The sequence below is a fragment of the Candoia aspera genome, chromosome 13 (assembly GCF_035149785.1).
Source record: "Candoia aspera isolate rCanAsp1 chromosome 13, rCanAsp1.hap2, whole genome shotgun sequence".
NCBI classification, from domain to species: domain Eukaryota; kingdom Metazoa; phylum Chordata; class Lepidosauria; order Squamata; family Boidae; genus Candoia; species Candoia aspera.
The window spans coordinates 9,662,060-9,678,076 of NC_086165.1; the positions used below are offsets into that span (position 1 = coordinate 9,662,060).

Sequence of the window (16,017 nt, forward strand, 5' to 3'; positions counted from 1 at the left end):
TTGGAGAAGAAATGACACCTGAAACAGGGTAGATCTTCTATTCACGAAAACTTCCAAATAAATTACGATTAATGATGATTAAGGAAGAAAAAGGGTTACAAGAGGAACCAAGTACTCTAACAGTGATAATCAAGACAATATTAAGAATATTTTCTTGGAAAAGATCCACTATATTTAATAAGGAGTAGTTCCTAATTATTGTGGGATTGCAATTTCTACAATTACATCCTTGTGTCCAAGTTAAAGGTGCAATAACTAAAGGACTTTTTACAACAATCTGTGGTAAAGTTTGCTAATGGAAAGCTCAGTGTGGCATATGATGCAATCTGCAAGAATGCTATGTGAACACCCACTGCGCTTGCAAGGAATGCTGCAACATTTAAAGCAAGAAACATTTCCTTCCAATTACATTAACTAATATCTATCTATCCATCTATCTGGTTGCTAAGAATCGACACCAACTTGATGGCACTCGATCGATCAATCAATCTCATAATGTTTAGACTACAGAACTCCTGAGAACTGTCTCCATTAAACCAAGAAGGCACACAGTTGATTTAAGAAGCTAAAAGGAAGGAACAGGACTAGAGGATTTCAACTTTCTGGCACTCTTCTGCTAAAAACATGCACTGACAAGACATGATTCAGGAATTATATTTTATTGTAAACCGCCCAGAATCCCTCCTTGGGAGCGAGATGGGCGGTGCTAAAGTGTGATAAATAAATTACTTCATCCGCCTTGCAGAATGCTTTCCCCTAATGCAGCAGATAACCATTTGCAAGAATGCAGCAAAAAGGTCTCACCTTTTTCACACGGGACACAGGGACTGCCCCAAGCAGCACCCAGCGAGGAACAGCACTGAGATTTTAGCGTGGCCCCATTTATATTTATTTCACATCTCCCATTCACAATGGTCTGCCAGCAAGTGCCTTTGACTGTCTCTGTTAGAATAAACAAACAAAGCACCATAACAGAATGCATGATCAAGTAGCTCCTTTATGTTGCTCCAATATGCAAAGAGAATACTAATTCAATTATCCTCATAATGAACAAACCAGTCAGGTGTGTCATTACCACACTCAGAAGACTAAATTTCATATTCATTTTCCCTAACAAATATTATTCCACTGTCCTTATGCCTTCTCCTTTCCAATTCAGTTATAACAATGAGCCTAGGCGGCATCAAGCTGGACTCCCTGCCATCTGTTCACAACTATGGGGGCTTAATAAAGCTGCTACCTTTTTAGCACAGGTATGTCTCAGCAGTCTTCATTTATCTGTTGATTTGCTACAAACAATTTCTGCAATTGCAATCCCAATGTATTTAATAATTTATTTCTCCTATTAACAATTGCCATTTGGAAGCAATTTTTGCAGGGGACCATTGTGGTCATGCTCAGAACTTCTGGGGTCCCATGCAATCTAGGTTCTCTGGCAATGTTTTAACTATAATATTATATTTGCATGTTGATGACATCAAAGACATTGCCAGCTGACAGGAATGCTTGAAAAGGGGAATGCTCAGAGGAATAAATTACCAATGCAGACAGTTTTTGTGGCATCCAAAGAACTTTCAGGGGAACATTCACAGACAAAAGAGCCAGGAGTATTTCTACACACGCCGTTGACACAAGGGCTGGATTCGCATTCATTAATATCTAGAAGAGAAAAAAACAAATTTGAATGGCCAGAAGGGGACACAGATGTTTCAGAGGGTGTTCTGTCTGATTATCTAGAAACAATATATATTTTTCCTGCTCAGTAGAAAATATGGAACCCCAACACATGGCTGGTTGATTACAGCTGCTATTCATGGATCCTCAAGCATTCTGCCTGTAGAAATAATGTGTTTTTCACCTGTGATACCCAATCAATAGGAAGGACCTACTGCTCCAAGCAAGCCATACACCCGTACACACTTGTCTTTAACGTATAGACAAGGCAACCTGAAAATGGAGAACTCCTTGCATGTATCATAACTCAGCTGAGGTTTTGGACTAAAGTGCCTGGACACCATCCAAAACACTTCAACTCCATAATTTTAAACTTTAGAATAGGGAATGTGCTATATGCATAAAGTGAACAGAATTAACCTAAAATGTACAATAATTCTGTGACAATCATATCAGGAGCAATGGCAGCCTGCAGATTGATCCTATTTTAAAATTAGAGCACCAATGTAAAATGAAAGCAGAGCTTTTCAGTTAAGTCCATGAGGTCAATATCTCCCCCTGCATTTTAAACTCAAATCTTGACACTGTCTGCTACTGACTGTCAAAACGTTTTCTGCTGCTTTACCAGCACAGAAGGTATCAACCAGTAAATCCCTTCTGAGAATATCAAATACCCAGCAGTAAGCTCTCACTCAAAATATCGTTTGAAAAGAAATTGTATATAACTTTGTTTACTTCTGTGTCATCTATATTCAAATTCTCAGGGATCGCATGACAATCACCCCTTGTGGGGAAAACTGATTTTAGGTTCATGAGCTGATTAGCTGAACAGGAAAGTTCAGTCTTGAAACATCCTTACAAAAATAAAATTGTCTCATCTACCTTAAATGGAATGTATCCCTAACGCTGGCAAATAAATCTGTGTATGATATGATCCAAATATAACTGCAGAGATAGGGTGATTTTAGCAGGATTTTAAAAAAAAGGGACGCGGTGGCGCTGCGGGTTAAACCGCTGAGCTGCCGATCGGAAGGTCGGCGGTTCGAAACCGCGCGGCGGGGTGAGCTCCCGTTGCTCGTCCCAGCTCCTGCTCACCTAGCAGTTCGAAAACATGCAAATGTGAGTAGATCAATAGGTACCGCTTCGGCGGGAAGGTAACGGCGTTCCGTGCCGTCATGCTGGCCACATGACCTGGAAGTGCCTATGACAACGCCGGCTCCAAGGCTTAGAAACGGAGATGAGCACCGCCCCCTAGAGTCGGACACGACTGGACTTTACGTCAAGGGAAACCTTTACCTTTACCTTAAAAAAAAACAGGCAGAACATTTGGAGAGAAAATAGAGGCTTTCCATTACCTTCACATGTTTGCAGATCAGGTTTATACACAAATCCCTTGGGGCAAGTACAAGTGAAGCTTCCAGGGGTGTTCCTGCATTGCCCATTGTCACAAAGCAACTTATTCACGGCACATTCATCGATGTCTGCAAAAATAATTAAAATAATTTAGCAATGTCTGCAAAAATAATGTGCTTCAATGGCACTAACATTTTTTTCTTTTTTCTATGAAGCTGTAAAATCAATTTCTATTTAAAGAAATGAATAGATTTCACTAATAGGATGCTTTTCCATGTAGCATTACGAAGGATGTTTTAGTTAAAATTAAAGTCAAAGTCAATGGAGATGGAATAACTATCTGCAATTTTTGTGCTTTGTACAAGTTCTCAAACCTTCTGCCTATGGCAAGGAAAATGGATATTTCAAGCATTATCAAAGATTTCATGGAGCTATTCCATGTTTTTCTCCTTAAAAGATATTTTTCCCTAGTGAGATAAAAGGATGAAGTCATGGGAAAACAAGAGAGTTCCAAAGGGCAGGCAGTATCACCCCTCATAAAACTCCGAAGTGTTCCACTGTACCTTATAATGTGGCAGTATATAAGTATATTTTTGAAAACAAATTTCATTAAGCCCAACGTTTTGTCTGGAGGCAACATTTTATCAACATGGCCTGCTGGAAGGCAATAAAACTGCTCTAAGAGATTTGATTCAGGAGCTGAGTCACAAACTGCAGAAACAGACAGACCAAAACACTCACAATATGCCTGTCTCAAAACTGGTAACTTCTTTGTGGCACAGAGCCATACTATAGGTGTCCAGGAGAAGTTGTGAGGATCTCAAAATGATATTGCCTGTGTCATCATGCTGTAGACAGCATAGGGAATGGCCTTGAAGGACAGAAGGAAGAGTCGCTACCAAGGCAATGGACAGGCAAGATGGGCTTGAGCCTGGGCCAAGAAAATAACTTGAGAAAACATCTCAGATAAGCCCCTCCCTAGTTCATGAGAACATAAAATGAGGGAGGGGGAAGCACATTCAGATTTGCAAGATTCTGTGACTATATATAGCTGCTACAATAAAAGTAGTCCTGACCTACATGGCATTGGTTTCATAGTCTGGTCTACCTCATTGAGCTGACACATATGAACGATGCAAATTACATATTTGTGTTATTGTGCAATTAAACTGGTTCAAGAACGTAATTCACATCCTTTGTACTATGACTCATGGAACATCCCCCCCCCCCACTCACAGATGCCCATGTGCCATTTTTTAGGAACACCGGAATGCTGACACCAGCAGATGGTGCCGGGGATTCCCATTTTTTCCGGTACTCGGGGGACCAATTGCACTGCAATTTTTATATGCTTCCTGCTTCAAGACAGGAAGGGCCATCAGAGCAGCAGTGCGTTTACTGTGCAGAAAATTAACCTTCCTAAGTACAGTGAACAAATAAGGGTTTAGCAATCTGAGAATAAAGGAAAATGTAGCACATGGGATCAGGAAGATGTGAAGAAAACTAAAATGACAGGTGGAAACGAGAGGCAAATGGTAAACACTAGTTGGAACTAATATGAAAATGATGAGTTACTGTCTGGGAATGTGCTAGAGAAATATGGAAAACTCCATACCTAAACAGTTTTTCCCAGTTGAATCCACTTCATACCCAAAATTACATATGCATTTGTATGTTCCACGCAGGTTTTCACAGATTCCGTTTGGACAAATGTCAGGATTCAATGCACATTCGTTGATATCTGCAGAAAACAGTAACAAGTATGAGCAACTTTTTAAACCCATCAGAACAACCACTAAATTAATTTATCCAATCTTTTTTGTTTTTAAAGCATTTCCTGAAAATGCCATTGCATACTCCTTTACACAAACTTTGCACGAAATTCAAGGATAATCTTACCGTTTCCTGTTGCTGTGATTCCTGGGCCACTGCTACAAAGACCATGATATTCCTCTGGAAGAGATAAAGCAAGTAAAATTAGGGAAGAGATTTAGAATTAGGTTAATAAAAATAAAGAGGTCTTCGAGGTGAGTTCAAGTGCTGGTGATGGTATACCATGCAGTTTTCATGGCAGAGTTGGGGAAATGGTTTGTTCCTGACTTCTTCCAGAATATTCTACAATCTTCTACAAGCTGGTTTTGGAGCAATGGGACATATTGACCTCAACGGGACACGCTACCAAGTAAACATGCTGAAGTTTGTAATTTCAAGATTTTGGAATACAGCTGTTTTGGAACAGGTTAGTCTCCTACCTCTTCTGTGAGTTTAAGACTGGAGGATTCATAAGAGTCAGAGAAAGACTGTGCTTGTTCACACTACAAAATCAGGATTCTTTTAACCACGATTGAGCAAGCCACATCAATCTAGCCTTCACATAATACTAAGCTATAATGGGTGCATTGAACATCATGCTAAACTAAAAACATCACATGACAGCTTAGCATGATGTACAGGAATGTTCAGTAGCTTTGGCAGAAGCTACTGAAATCAGCATGGCTTTTCGTTTCACAGAAATTGCAAAAACAATAGCATTAGAGCTGCAGGCAGCAACACAATTTTATATTAACAATGGAAATGGTCACTTACGTCTCAGCAAATGAAACTGGTAATCCAGCCCAAAAACTGAGACACAGCTAACATGTAGGAAAACCCTACCCAACACATCCAGCCAACAGAAAAGATGTACGAAGACTAAAACTCTTAGACTGCAGAGGAGAAGTGGGTCAACAAAGCACCTGACTGCCCGCCAAAAAATGTCCCTCTCAAGAGCTATAAATTATACAATAAGTGCCCTCTACAAGAAAAAGGACAAGAAAACTGGTCTTGTTCCCCTTTGGGTAGTATTAGATCTGCCATTACTTGGCTCTCATTACATTTTATATTTATTTATTGATATTGATATTTATGGATTAATGATACTAGTTATGATTTTACTGAATTTGAAACTGTTTTATTGTGAACCACCCAGACTCCCCCATATGAGGGAGATGGGCGGTGATAAAAATATGATTGATAGATAGATAGATAGATAGATAGATAGATAGATAGATAGATAGACAGACAGACAGACAGACAGACAGACAGATAGATACATACATACATACATACATACATACATACATACATACATACATACCCTACAATTCTGGCCCCACCACCCCCAAAATTAAAAGTCGAAAGCTGCCTTATATTTTACCCTCCATTCTCAAGCAATAGGAAAGGTGCTCAAAACAGGCCAGAGGAAAAAAATGCTTCCACGTGTGGAAATGTTCTGTGAAATTAATTCAAATGCAAAACAGAAGTCAGTGGCATGGGGCCATTTGCATCTACAAAATGTTTCAGCTGATTGCATAGTTTTTAAAAAAGGAGAGCTGATAGCAGCAGACCTTTTCCTGCTCTGATACCTCTCCAGAATCTTTCTTGCTGTTTGAACTAACATGGCATAGAGTAACAGCCCTTCTTTCAAGTCTGCACATTGATTAAAGCCAGTTTAATTTGCTTCCAGGGATCTTCATTCTCTGTCTCCTTCTCCGAACTGCCAGTTAAAATAAAGGTTAAAAATGTACAGGCTTCTCGTGATACTTTTTCTATTAAAAAAAAAAAAGCACAGTACACCAATTTCTGGGCTAAACATTCCAGAATATTGTTTTTCTGAGAGATTGGGCCAAGAAACTTTAGTGGTGTTTCAGTAACCACAGTCTGAGCAGAGATTCCAATTTGGGGGGTTGGGGGAAGACAGATCACATCTACAATTTCAGACATATATTTGAGAATATTTACAATATTTGGCAAGTTCTATGACCCTAAAAAACGTCTTATATAATGATATAATTTCCCGTTTCTTTTTTATTTCCTCTATCGTATCCATTAGGGGTGTGAGAAATTTACAATCCCTGATATTTTATACACATCAATGCCATTTCATTATCATCCTCCTCAGCCACTATATTATAAAAATCTTCGCACATCTGTTCTAGAGCAGTTTGTCATTATATAAGAAAGTTTTTCCTCAAAATACATTTTTGCCCCCAAATGCAATAAACACACCATAAGTTTGCCAGGTGTGCTTGTGTGTGCAAGCACACACAAAAGGCTACTTAAAGGGAATGCCAAAATCATAAGTACAATAAAAAGTGGAGAAAATTCACGACAAACTGAGAACATGTGGTTAAAAAAAAAGGTTTTATTATCTGCCACTGAACAAAGACCTTTAAAAAAAAATCAGTAGCATTTGTTAGAAATTTTCACTTCTCAGTGTTTTGTCCAAAGAGTGTAATTCAGATCATTGTTAGCATCTCTGTGTGAATTCTATTCCAGCAATTCTGAACATCTTTGAAAATGACAAATAAGAGGTCTAATCTCATGGGGGTAAATCACACTATACCTGAGTTTTGAGCAGGACAAGGTTGGCAAGGTTCCCCAAAGGCATAATCTGTGCTTGCACAACAACATTCGGATTTAGTTACTGCACCAGATAATGGTCTAATGCATTGACCTCTTCTGTATTCACCATAACATGTGCTTCGCATGTGTGTATCTGAATGACAGAGATATAAAAAAAGCGAACAGTCAGATAGCTGTTGAAAACATTCAGAAGGAATACAAACAGTTCTCATGTAGCGACTGCCTCATTCAGAGATCGTTCGCAAGTACAATAGTGATGAAAAAGTAACTTTGCAACCCATCCTCACATTTACAACCTTCACAGGTCTATAAAGCAAAGGAAAGCTGAAGTAAGATCGTAAGCACAGTTGCAGTTCCACTTAGCAAGCACTACAGTTAACAGCCAAGTTGCTGGTCCCAATTGTGGTCGCTAAACAAGGACTACCTGTAATGCCATCAGAAAGATGGGTGGGGCGGGGGAGAAGCAATCATAAAGAGCAAGTTTTAAACTTTGTAAAACAATTTCAGCAACTCTGTACTTTCCAGATGTACTGGACTTTGTCTCTCACCATTCCCAGTTCAGCCTTGTCATTGCCCATGCTGCTTAATAATTATAAGAGAGGTTATTCAACACAGACCCTTCTTCCCCAACCTCCAGATGTGTTAGAGTTCTTGAAAGTCACTGGAAAGAATAGTCACTGAAGTTGCTGGTTGGGAATTCTAGGAGAAGGTGGATATAATAGCTGGGTTGCCCCCCCCCCAATCCATTTTCTCCCATTGATTCAGGAAACAAATAGCCTCCTACATTGTATTGTTTTTCTCAAAATGTTTTTAATTTTTACAAAATTAATCTTTAGCCATTTGAGCAACCATCTTCCTCTGATTCAAGTAACTCTTTATAGCTGCTAAACCAGGAGTGGAGAAGGTGCGATGTTCCAAATATTGTTAAATCCCCACCTCCATCATTCCTCACCACAACTCATCCACTACAGTTGTGGATAAGTTGTTGTTCAGCAATTTCTGCAGAACCTAATGTTCCCCACCCACACACCACACAATCAGATTCCTTTTATGTCTAGCACATAGAGTAGATGCCATTCACTGTTTCAGCCCATGTCTAGTAATGTATTCTCATGAAACTCAACAGAAGTACTCCTAGCAAATATGTGCAGGGAAGCTGCAGCAGGTGGCAGCATTTAACTAACCTAGGCTGATCCAAGAAGCTAAACAAGGCTGCCCTGGGAACTCCAGGATGCTGTCTAGACTAGGAAGTCAGAAGAACATCCCCGAAGATGGCCATGGCACACTCTTTCTGCTGCCAAGAAAACTATGTAGATCCAGTCACCTGATGCTGAACTCAAGTTGAGGGTGCCTACTTTTTAAATAGTGCCAAGGAATGTGCCCCTAAAGTCATATGCTGACAATCAAAAAGTAGTTTCATTGAAGAATCCCTAAGAACCACCACCAAATTTTAGCCATCCAAATTCCAGATACCAGGAATTTTTTTTTCACCTAAGGCTCATACCCAAAGGATTAATCTATTTCTACTATTTATTAATGCCTTCCCCTTTTACATTTAGCTACTAAATTCGCATGTGTGGAAAATACTCATTTCTGCCAAGTAAATGATATTTTTATTTTCCCCACAGGTCATGATTTCTCAAATAGGATTAATCCAAACTGGGGAATACTAACAGTAACCAATTTTGGATTACCCCAAGCTACAGAAGTGGTGAAAAACCATCAGAAGCAATTTATCTTCAATTTAGATGTTTCAATCTGACTAGAATTATAACTTCTCTGAACAATTCACACTCTGCTTCATAAAACAATTCTGCTTCATTACTTTGCCAGCCTGTCAAAGGCTAAAAATATAAAAGGGACTTAATCAGGTTGCCATTTGCTAAGGTATGTTAATCTGATAGAAAGTCACTACATGTACTAGGACCTAGGTCAGGCATGCCATCTTACGTTTATTTTAAAATCAGGAATTTGGAATGAATTGTGATTCACAGATAACTTTTGGAATGAATGTAATTTGGTAACTCCATTTTTAGGCAGATTCAAACAACCCTGGCCACCCATTAAATTGCATGTTGCCTCTCTACTTGTTGAGATCTGAGTCACAACTGCAACAATCCAGACCACTGTTCAGCACAAGCTGTACAAAGCAGCTGAGACTTTTCAGAGGTAACATCCCTTTCATTAATCGTTTCCTACATGCTCCTACATTTTTAAAAGGAAAATTCTTTTTTTTTTCCTGTTCAAAACAGCAACGGCATTCCTGTATTGCGCTAAATTAGGAAATTCCTCACCCAGAGGGGGAGAGAGAACATTTTAATTGCTGTATTCCTATTTGTTGACTAAATGCTCGTTGTTTTATTTCCTTTTTAGTCCTATCAAAATTAGGCTGAAGGAGGAAGCGTCTAACAAAGACACAATTGCAAAGCGAACGGGATCCATCATCTATATAAACCCATGGGCATCTGTTCTCAGGAACGTTGGGTAAACACATCAAAAAGAATGGATGTTTTTCAGGCAGGAAATCAATTCTTCAATGGTTTCAGTCAGGAAGGCCAAAACGTCCATGTTTATTAACATAAGCTGCTTAAAGTGAACCACAGATACAACTTTCACAATTGACAATCATGTATCGTCTTCAGAAAAGACGAAACTCAAAACTGCATTCCTGACAGCTTCTTAATAGAGTTTAGCTCTGATGAAGCGTCACTCAAGGCAAATCCTGGTGTGACAACTTTCTACCTGAGCTGGCTCACACATTACGGAAAAGGGCAAAGTACCAGAGTATCCTTCCATAGGCTAGTGCCTTTTAGACATGTTGGAACATCAACATCCAAAATTTTTAGCATGCACTGACTGAGACTTCTGCATACTTGAAGTCCCAACACATCTGGAGGGCACCAGATTTGCAAATACTGCTGTAGAGCTTCTCAGGACTAACAACTAAGCACTAAACCCTAACTGTCAACAGTGACTTTGTCTTACCGACACACACACGTCCATCCAACCCCACAGCAAGGCCAGGGAAGCATTCGCATTTGAAAGAACCATCGGTGTTCACACAGCGTCCATTCATGCATATTCCTGGTGTCTCACACTCATCGATGTCTGCCAAAAGAAAAAGACAGTTTTGTTAAAGGTTAAGGTTTAGTCATTTTCAGTACTTGGGATGAGATGCAAGTGTTCCATATAGCTTAGTCACGGTACACACAAATAAAGCACAAGAATTGGAGTCCCATTACATCTAGACACATACACAAATCACAAGAAAAGAAGTGCATGTGATGAATTATTACTTAGCTGAATTGTATTTAAAAAGCATTATCTCATCTCATGAGAAATTCAGAATATTTCCTCCAAATTCAGAGGAAAGTATCCTGTTCCCTTAACTGCAAAGGTTTGAGATGTCTGCACTGGATCTTCTTCCTTCTTTACAACAGATTCATTTTTCATCCTTTTTTTAAAAGTCGTTGTATAATGTTTGCATAGCAGTTTATAAGAAGGTCACATTTCTTCATTAATGATTTACTCTCCCATCAAGCCTCTTGGAGCTCTGTTCTCCCAAGTTTTGATAATCCCTTCACGGAAGCTGCCAGGCACACAATTTTGTCAGGATCAAACAGAAAGGTCACTTCCATAGGGAACAGGAGAGCATCTTGGAGAAGCAGAAATGTACAGACAGGCCATATACTGTAGGTTTCTTATTAATTACTCCATTCATGCAAGTCTTGGACAACTGTTAATCAGGAATAGAAAAATGGAAAAAATATTACTTCCCTTGAGTAGAAATGTCTTCTGTATGCGCTCAGGTGAAATAGGAAGGCTCTTGAAGCAACTGTACTTACAGCAATGAGCACTTGCAACAATGAGCTCAAAGGAGTACTTTGGTCACTAACAAAGCACTCCTCCAAATGGCTTGCACAGCCCTGCAACTTATTTATGTGCCTCCTTCATCTGAACCAGCACCAGGTATCAACTGCAGAATCACCTCATTCATGCAGGAGTCAGGATTGTTATGTAGTTGGCTGGGTCAGATGGCTTCCATCCCTCATGGCTGCCTCCATGAGGATTTTGCAACATTAGCAGTTTCCACCCACCTATTTGTTTCATCTCCTTCTTTTTGCATTTAGATGTCACTTTCAACCTAGATGGCAATTTGCAGAGTTCAAGGCCACAGAGCTTTGCTTCAAGATTTTACAACCTAAAATTTAGTTCCAGGGGATACAACACAGGATGGGGATGAAAGTGGAGCCTGGGGAAGATGAAAAGGATAATCAGCTGTGGCAGTTCCACATATTGAGGCTGGGCTAGTCTTGTTACTGAACTAGAATTAAGAGGCTGAGCCAAACAGAAAAAAATTGGGTTTGAGGAAAGATTGGAAGAAAGCAGGGGACAATGCTGTTACATGGGCTTTGTTGTGGTGGTTATCATTATTATTATGAGAAACAAGAACAGTAATTATATTGCAGGTTTTCTCTAAAAGCGTAAGGCACCCTTATCTTAAATGCTTAAAGTCACCCTTCATTTCATCATCCAACACTAACCTCATAAGTACACTTCATGGTCAAGTAAGCATTCAAATTGGGTCTCCCAGTCCCAGTCCAATACCCCAACCACAATACTACACCGGCTCATAGTCTATTGGGTGGATATCTTCAGCACCACCTTCTCCCAACTGACCCTACCTGGTAAGATCTCGTAGAAGGGGCACACTTCAGGTCCCTTCACTCAGAAAGGGGGTCTGGAAGTGGGCCTTTTCCACTGCTGCCCCCCTTCTCTGGAATAGCATTCTCTCTGAGATCTGGATGGCCATCACACTGCTGGATTTCAGAGAAGCCACAAAACCTAGTTTCTTCAATAGGCCTTGAGGTGGGAATGTTGTGAGCTGCTCCCTCCTGTAATGTGGAGATTAATGAATGTACTGTTCTGTTCTTTCCCTGGCACTATATTTTGTACTGTGTTGTTATTTATGTTTTAGACTTTGTACTTTTAACCTTATTTATGTAAATATGGTCTGTAAGCCACTCAGTCAGTTTTGATTGGAGAGGCATATTGGCCCTGTAAGTAAATACATAAATGTTTGATATTTGTACACAGGGCTGCTGAAGCCAGTCACAGAAATCCCACAAATGGCCTCATTCTCTTTTTCTCCCAGGTGGAACCAGAGGATTCTACTGGGCCGGAACATCTACTAAAAGACGAGGAACTTTCAAATGATAGTGCAGATTGTGCAGGGAAGAGCAATTAAGATGGCAAGGGGCTTGGAGGCTAAATCCTACGAAAAGTGGTTGAAGGAACTTTGTATGTTTAGTCTAAAGAAAAAAAGGCTAAGGGGAGGAACAACAGCAGCCTAGCAATATAGGAAGGGATGTTACAGGGAAGAGCATGTGAATCTATTCGCCAGAGTACCTGAGGGTAAGACGAGAACCAATGGGTGGAAGCTTGACAGACAGAGATCCAAATTTGAAATAAGGAGGAATTTCCTGACTGTGAGAGCTATTAAGCAATGGAACAGCCTAACTCCTGAAGTTGTGGGTGCTCCATCACTAGTGGGTTTCAAGAAAAAAACTGGACAGCCATTTGTCCAGGATGGTATGAGGATTCCTGTGCTGGGCAGGAGGTTGGATTACAAGACCTCCAAGGTGCCTTCCAACCCTGTGGTTCTATGATTAAATGGGTTCAGACCAGTGTTTCTCAACCTTGGCAACTTTAAGATGTATGGACTTCAACCCATGCTGGCTGGGGAATTCTGGATGTTGAAGTCCACATCAAGTCCACTGGTTTGGACATAATTAGGTCAATAAGTATTTGTCTTCCAAGGATAGCAAAATATATTGTTCCGTGTTTGTGTGTGTATAATAAACATATAAATATATACACATAAACATATACATATACATATAGATAGACATATACATACACCCATACATATATATGCATGTACATATAATTTATGTTTTGCTCTCCCACAAAGTTCAGCCATCTTTCCCAGTCTCCAATTTTTTCAGACTCTGCACATACCACAGAGTATAAAATCTGTTTGATAACAATTGTGTCACTGAATTTGTTTGTTAACTTGCTCAGTTTAAACAGACATGCACTCACACACAAGCTACTTCCCAGCAGGAAGTAAATGCATTTTTTTCCTGATATGGTGATTGTGCTTTTTCCCCCTGGTTTTTCCCCCCTCTTCTCTCTAAACACTGAGGATTAGAGAAACGTTTTAAAAATACTGTGTGGGTAGATGTGTAACCTTTAACAATATAATCATATCGTAACAGCGCTCTTCAGTATACACAACATTTTGCATGTGTGGCCTTTTCTTTATTTTGCCCACCCCACCCCCAACCTTACAAGGGCAAATGGAGAGCAAAACACCTCCGTGTTTGATTTAGCTTGTGTTGTTTGGCACACAATACAGCATTGCCAGTTCAAAACTCTAATTGCTTGTATCTTTGGCACATTAGCCTCCAATCTCCTGCTGTAGCCGGAAAGGCGAACAAATTGTGAAACCTTCCTCAGTTTCCAGCATGGTCCTTGTGCAAGATTGTGTTATTTTTCTATGTCTCTGCAGCGAGAAACAAAATTATGCTATGGTCTAGCATGGTGGTTAAGTCACGAAGTCTATGGTCTGACTCCAACAGGAGTTCAGTGGGTTTGCAAGATGGCCTTGGGTTGTCCCATGAATCATCTAGAGGTGCACTGAAGCAGGGTGTTTATTGCATTAATACTTGCTTATTTTGCAGCAGAGGATATTTTAATGATTGATGGGTATGCTATACTTTTAGGAATGGCAAATGATGCAGTGGATGCAATAATTATACAAAATGAATGAGGCCATAGTTTATTTAATTATTAGATATATATCCTGTCTTTATTTAATTCAAGGGAGTGCACATAATGCTCTCCTATTTTCCCCACAACAATAACCCTGTGAGGGAGGTTGGTTGAAAGAGAGTGGCTGGTCCAAATTGCCCAGTCAACTTTCATGCCTAAGGGAAAACTAGAATGCAGAGTTCCCCGGTTTCTAGCCCAGCTCCAATATCCCACACATAAGCAGGATCAAACTGTTATGGATTTTTTTCCTGAGGCTGGGAAAATGAGTTGGATGTATTTCATCAGAAACAAGCTCAAAAGACTCAAACGTTTTCCTTCGATCACAAGACAAAACTCTCAAATGAAATGTTGTGTTTTGTTTTGTTCCTGGTACAGCAAAACAGGCTGTTTTGTAGTCAAAATGGATATTGCCAAGTTGTTTCCTAGATTGGAACATTTGAAACGATCTTCATTAAAACAGCCAAGTTTTCTTCTGAGACAAAACACAGTAATCATAATAACACAATGTTAGTTATATTTGATTCAAATGAACTTAGCTGTGTTTTCAGGCAGAGCCTCTGTATTTTAAGTTTCTTACCTCTTAAATGTTGGGCATCTCCAGCAGTCCAGCAAAATTTTGCACTGTCTCTTCCCTTACAGGTTGCCTGTTGGGCAGCCAGATTTAAGGTGCCCAGCTATATGCCCTATCTATAGCTCTTTTTACCTTTGTGGGTAGATGTGTAACCTTTAAGCTCTTGGTTAGATAAAGAAGCTGTTTGGCTTCTCTCCCAAATATTCTGTATCCTGATCTTTTGACCATCACAATAACCTAATTGAGCTTAGCTGTGCAATTTCAAGCTTACCAAATCTCTGTAGCTAAAACTTTTGTAATTTCTGGAAAGAAAACCTGCATGTAATTTTGCTCACTGTTTCTTTGTTCCTTGTTTCTATTTTTGGTTTGTGCTTGCTTGAAAGAAAATGTCTACTGAAAATGTAAGTATGTAGAGTAATAAATATTCCATTCCTTATGGGACAAGACAGGTAGCATGGCCTTTTACTTGCTGGTTCTCTTGCTCGCTCTGGAACAATGCTGAATTGTTATGACAAGAGAAAGAAGTAACTATGATGATGCTATATCTTTCTTGTTTCTTCATTGATTGGGTGCCTGGAGCTAGGGAAAAAAGGCTCCAATTGCATCTGTTTAATTCACATATTAAGGTGATCTGGAGTTGAAACTTACTACTATACCAGGGATGGACATCTATACCCATCCAAATCCTGGACTGCAATTCCCATCACTCCTCACCATTTGCCTTGTTGTCTAGATCGAAAGGAACTGAAGTTCAACAACAACTGGCAGGGCACTCCTTGCCCATCCCTGCCACATATTTCGTTCAGCTCTTACACACTTAATTCCCCTTGGATGTTCCAACTCAGAAAGCAAATGGAGAGAAATCTTGTTTGAATTGCCTTCTCTGACAAATGCAACCTGCTTGAAAAGCAGCATTAGAATATGTTTGAGACAAGCCCACACCCAGATGTGAATGATTTTACACATACAAAAATGAGCATGCTATTGGGACTTTATCCTTGATAACTTTCTCTTGCCTTAAAAAAGTGTTCCATGTTAAAGAATGTTTAAAATGGTAATAAGATTGGAGCATACACAAGCTACTGTGATTTATAGATCATTAGTTTACTTGTAACCTTTCCCTCTTTATAATACTGATGCACAACTGGCACAGATAAAATACTCCAAAAAAGTCATCT

At 39.6% G+C, this 16,017-nt stretch overlaps 1 protein-coding gene across 1 annotated transcript in view; it reads right to left on the reverse strand.

Moving 5' to 3' along the window:
- The window catches only part of FBN1 (fibrillin 1), a 173,034-nt gene that overhangs the window by 72,470 nt on the left and 84,547 nt on the right, over window positions 1-16,017 (reverse strand). The window contains exons 15-21 of the mRNA XM_063314449.1: window positions 10,417-10,539; window positions 7,412-7,564; window positions 4,927-4,980; window positions 4,643-4,768; window positions 3,030-3,155; window positions 1,540-1,659; window positions 805-942 (exon numbers count right to left, since the gene is read on the reverse strand). Coding sequence (XP_063170519.1) covers window positions 805-942; window positions 1,540-1,659; window positions 3,030-3,155; window positions 4,643-4,768; window positions 4,927-4,980; window positions 7,412-7,564; window positions 10,417-10,539 — 840 coding nt within the window. The remainder of the gene's footprint in view (window positions 1-804; window positions 943-1,539; window positions 1,660-3,029; window positions 3,156-4,642; window positions 4,769-4,926; window positions 4,981-7,411; window positions 7,565-10,416; window positions 10,540-16,017) is intronic.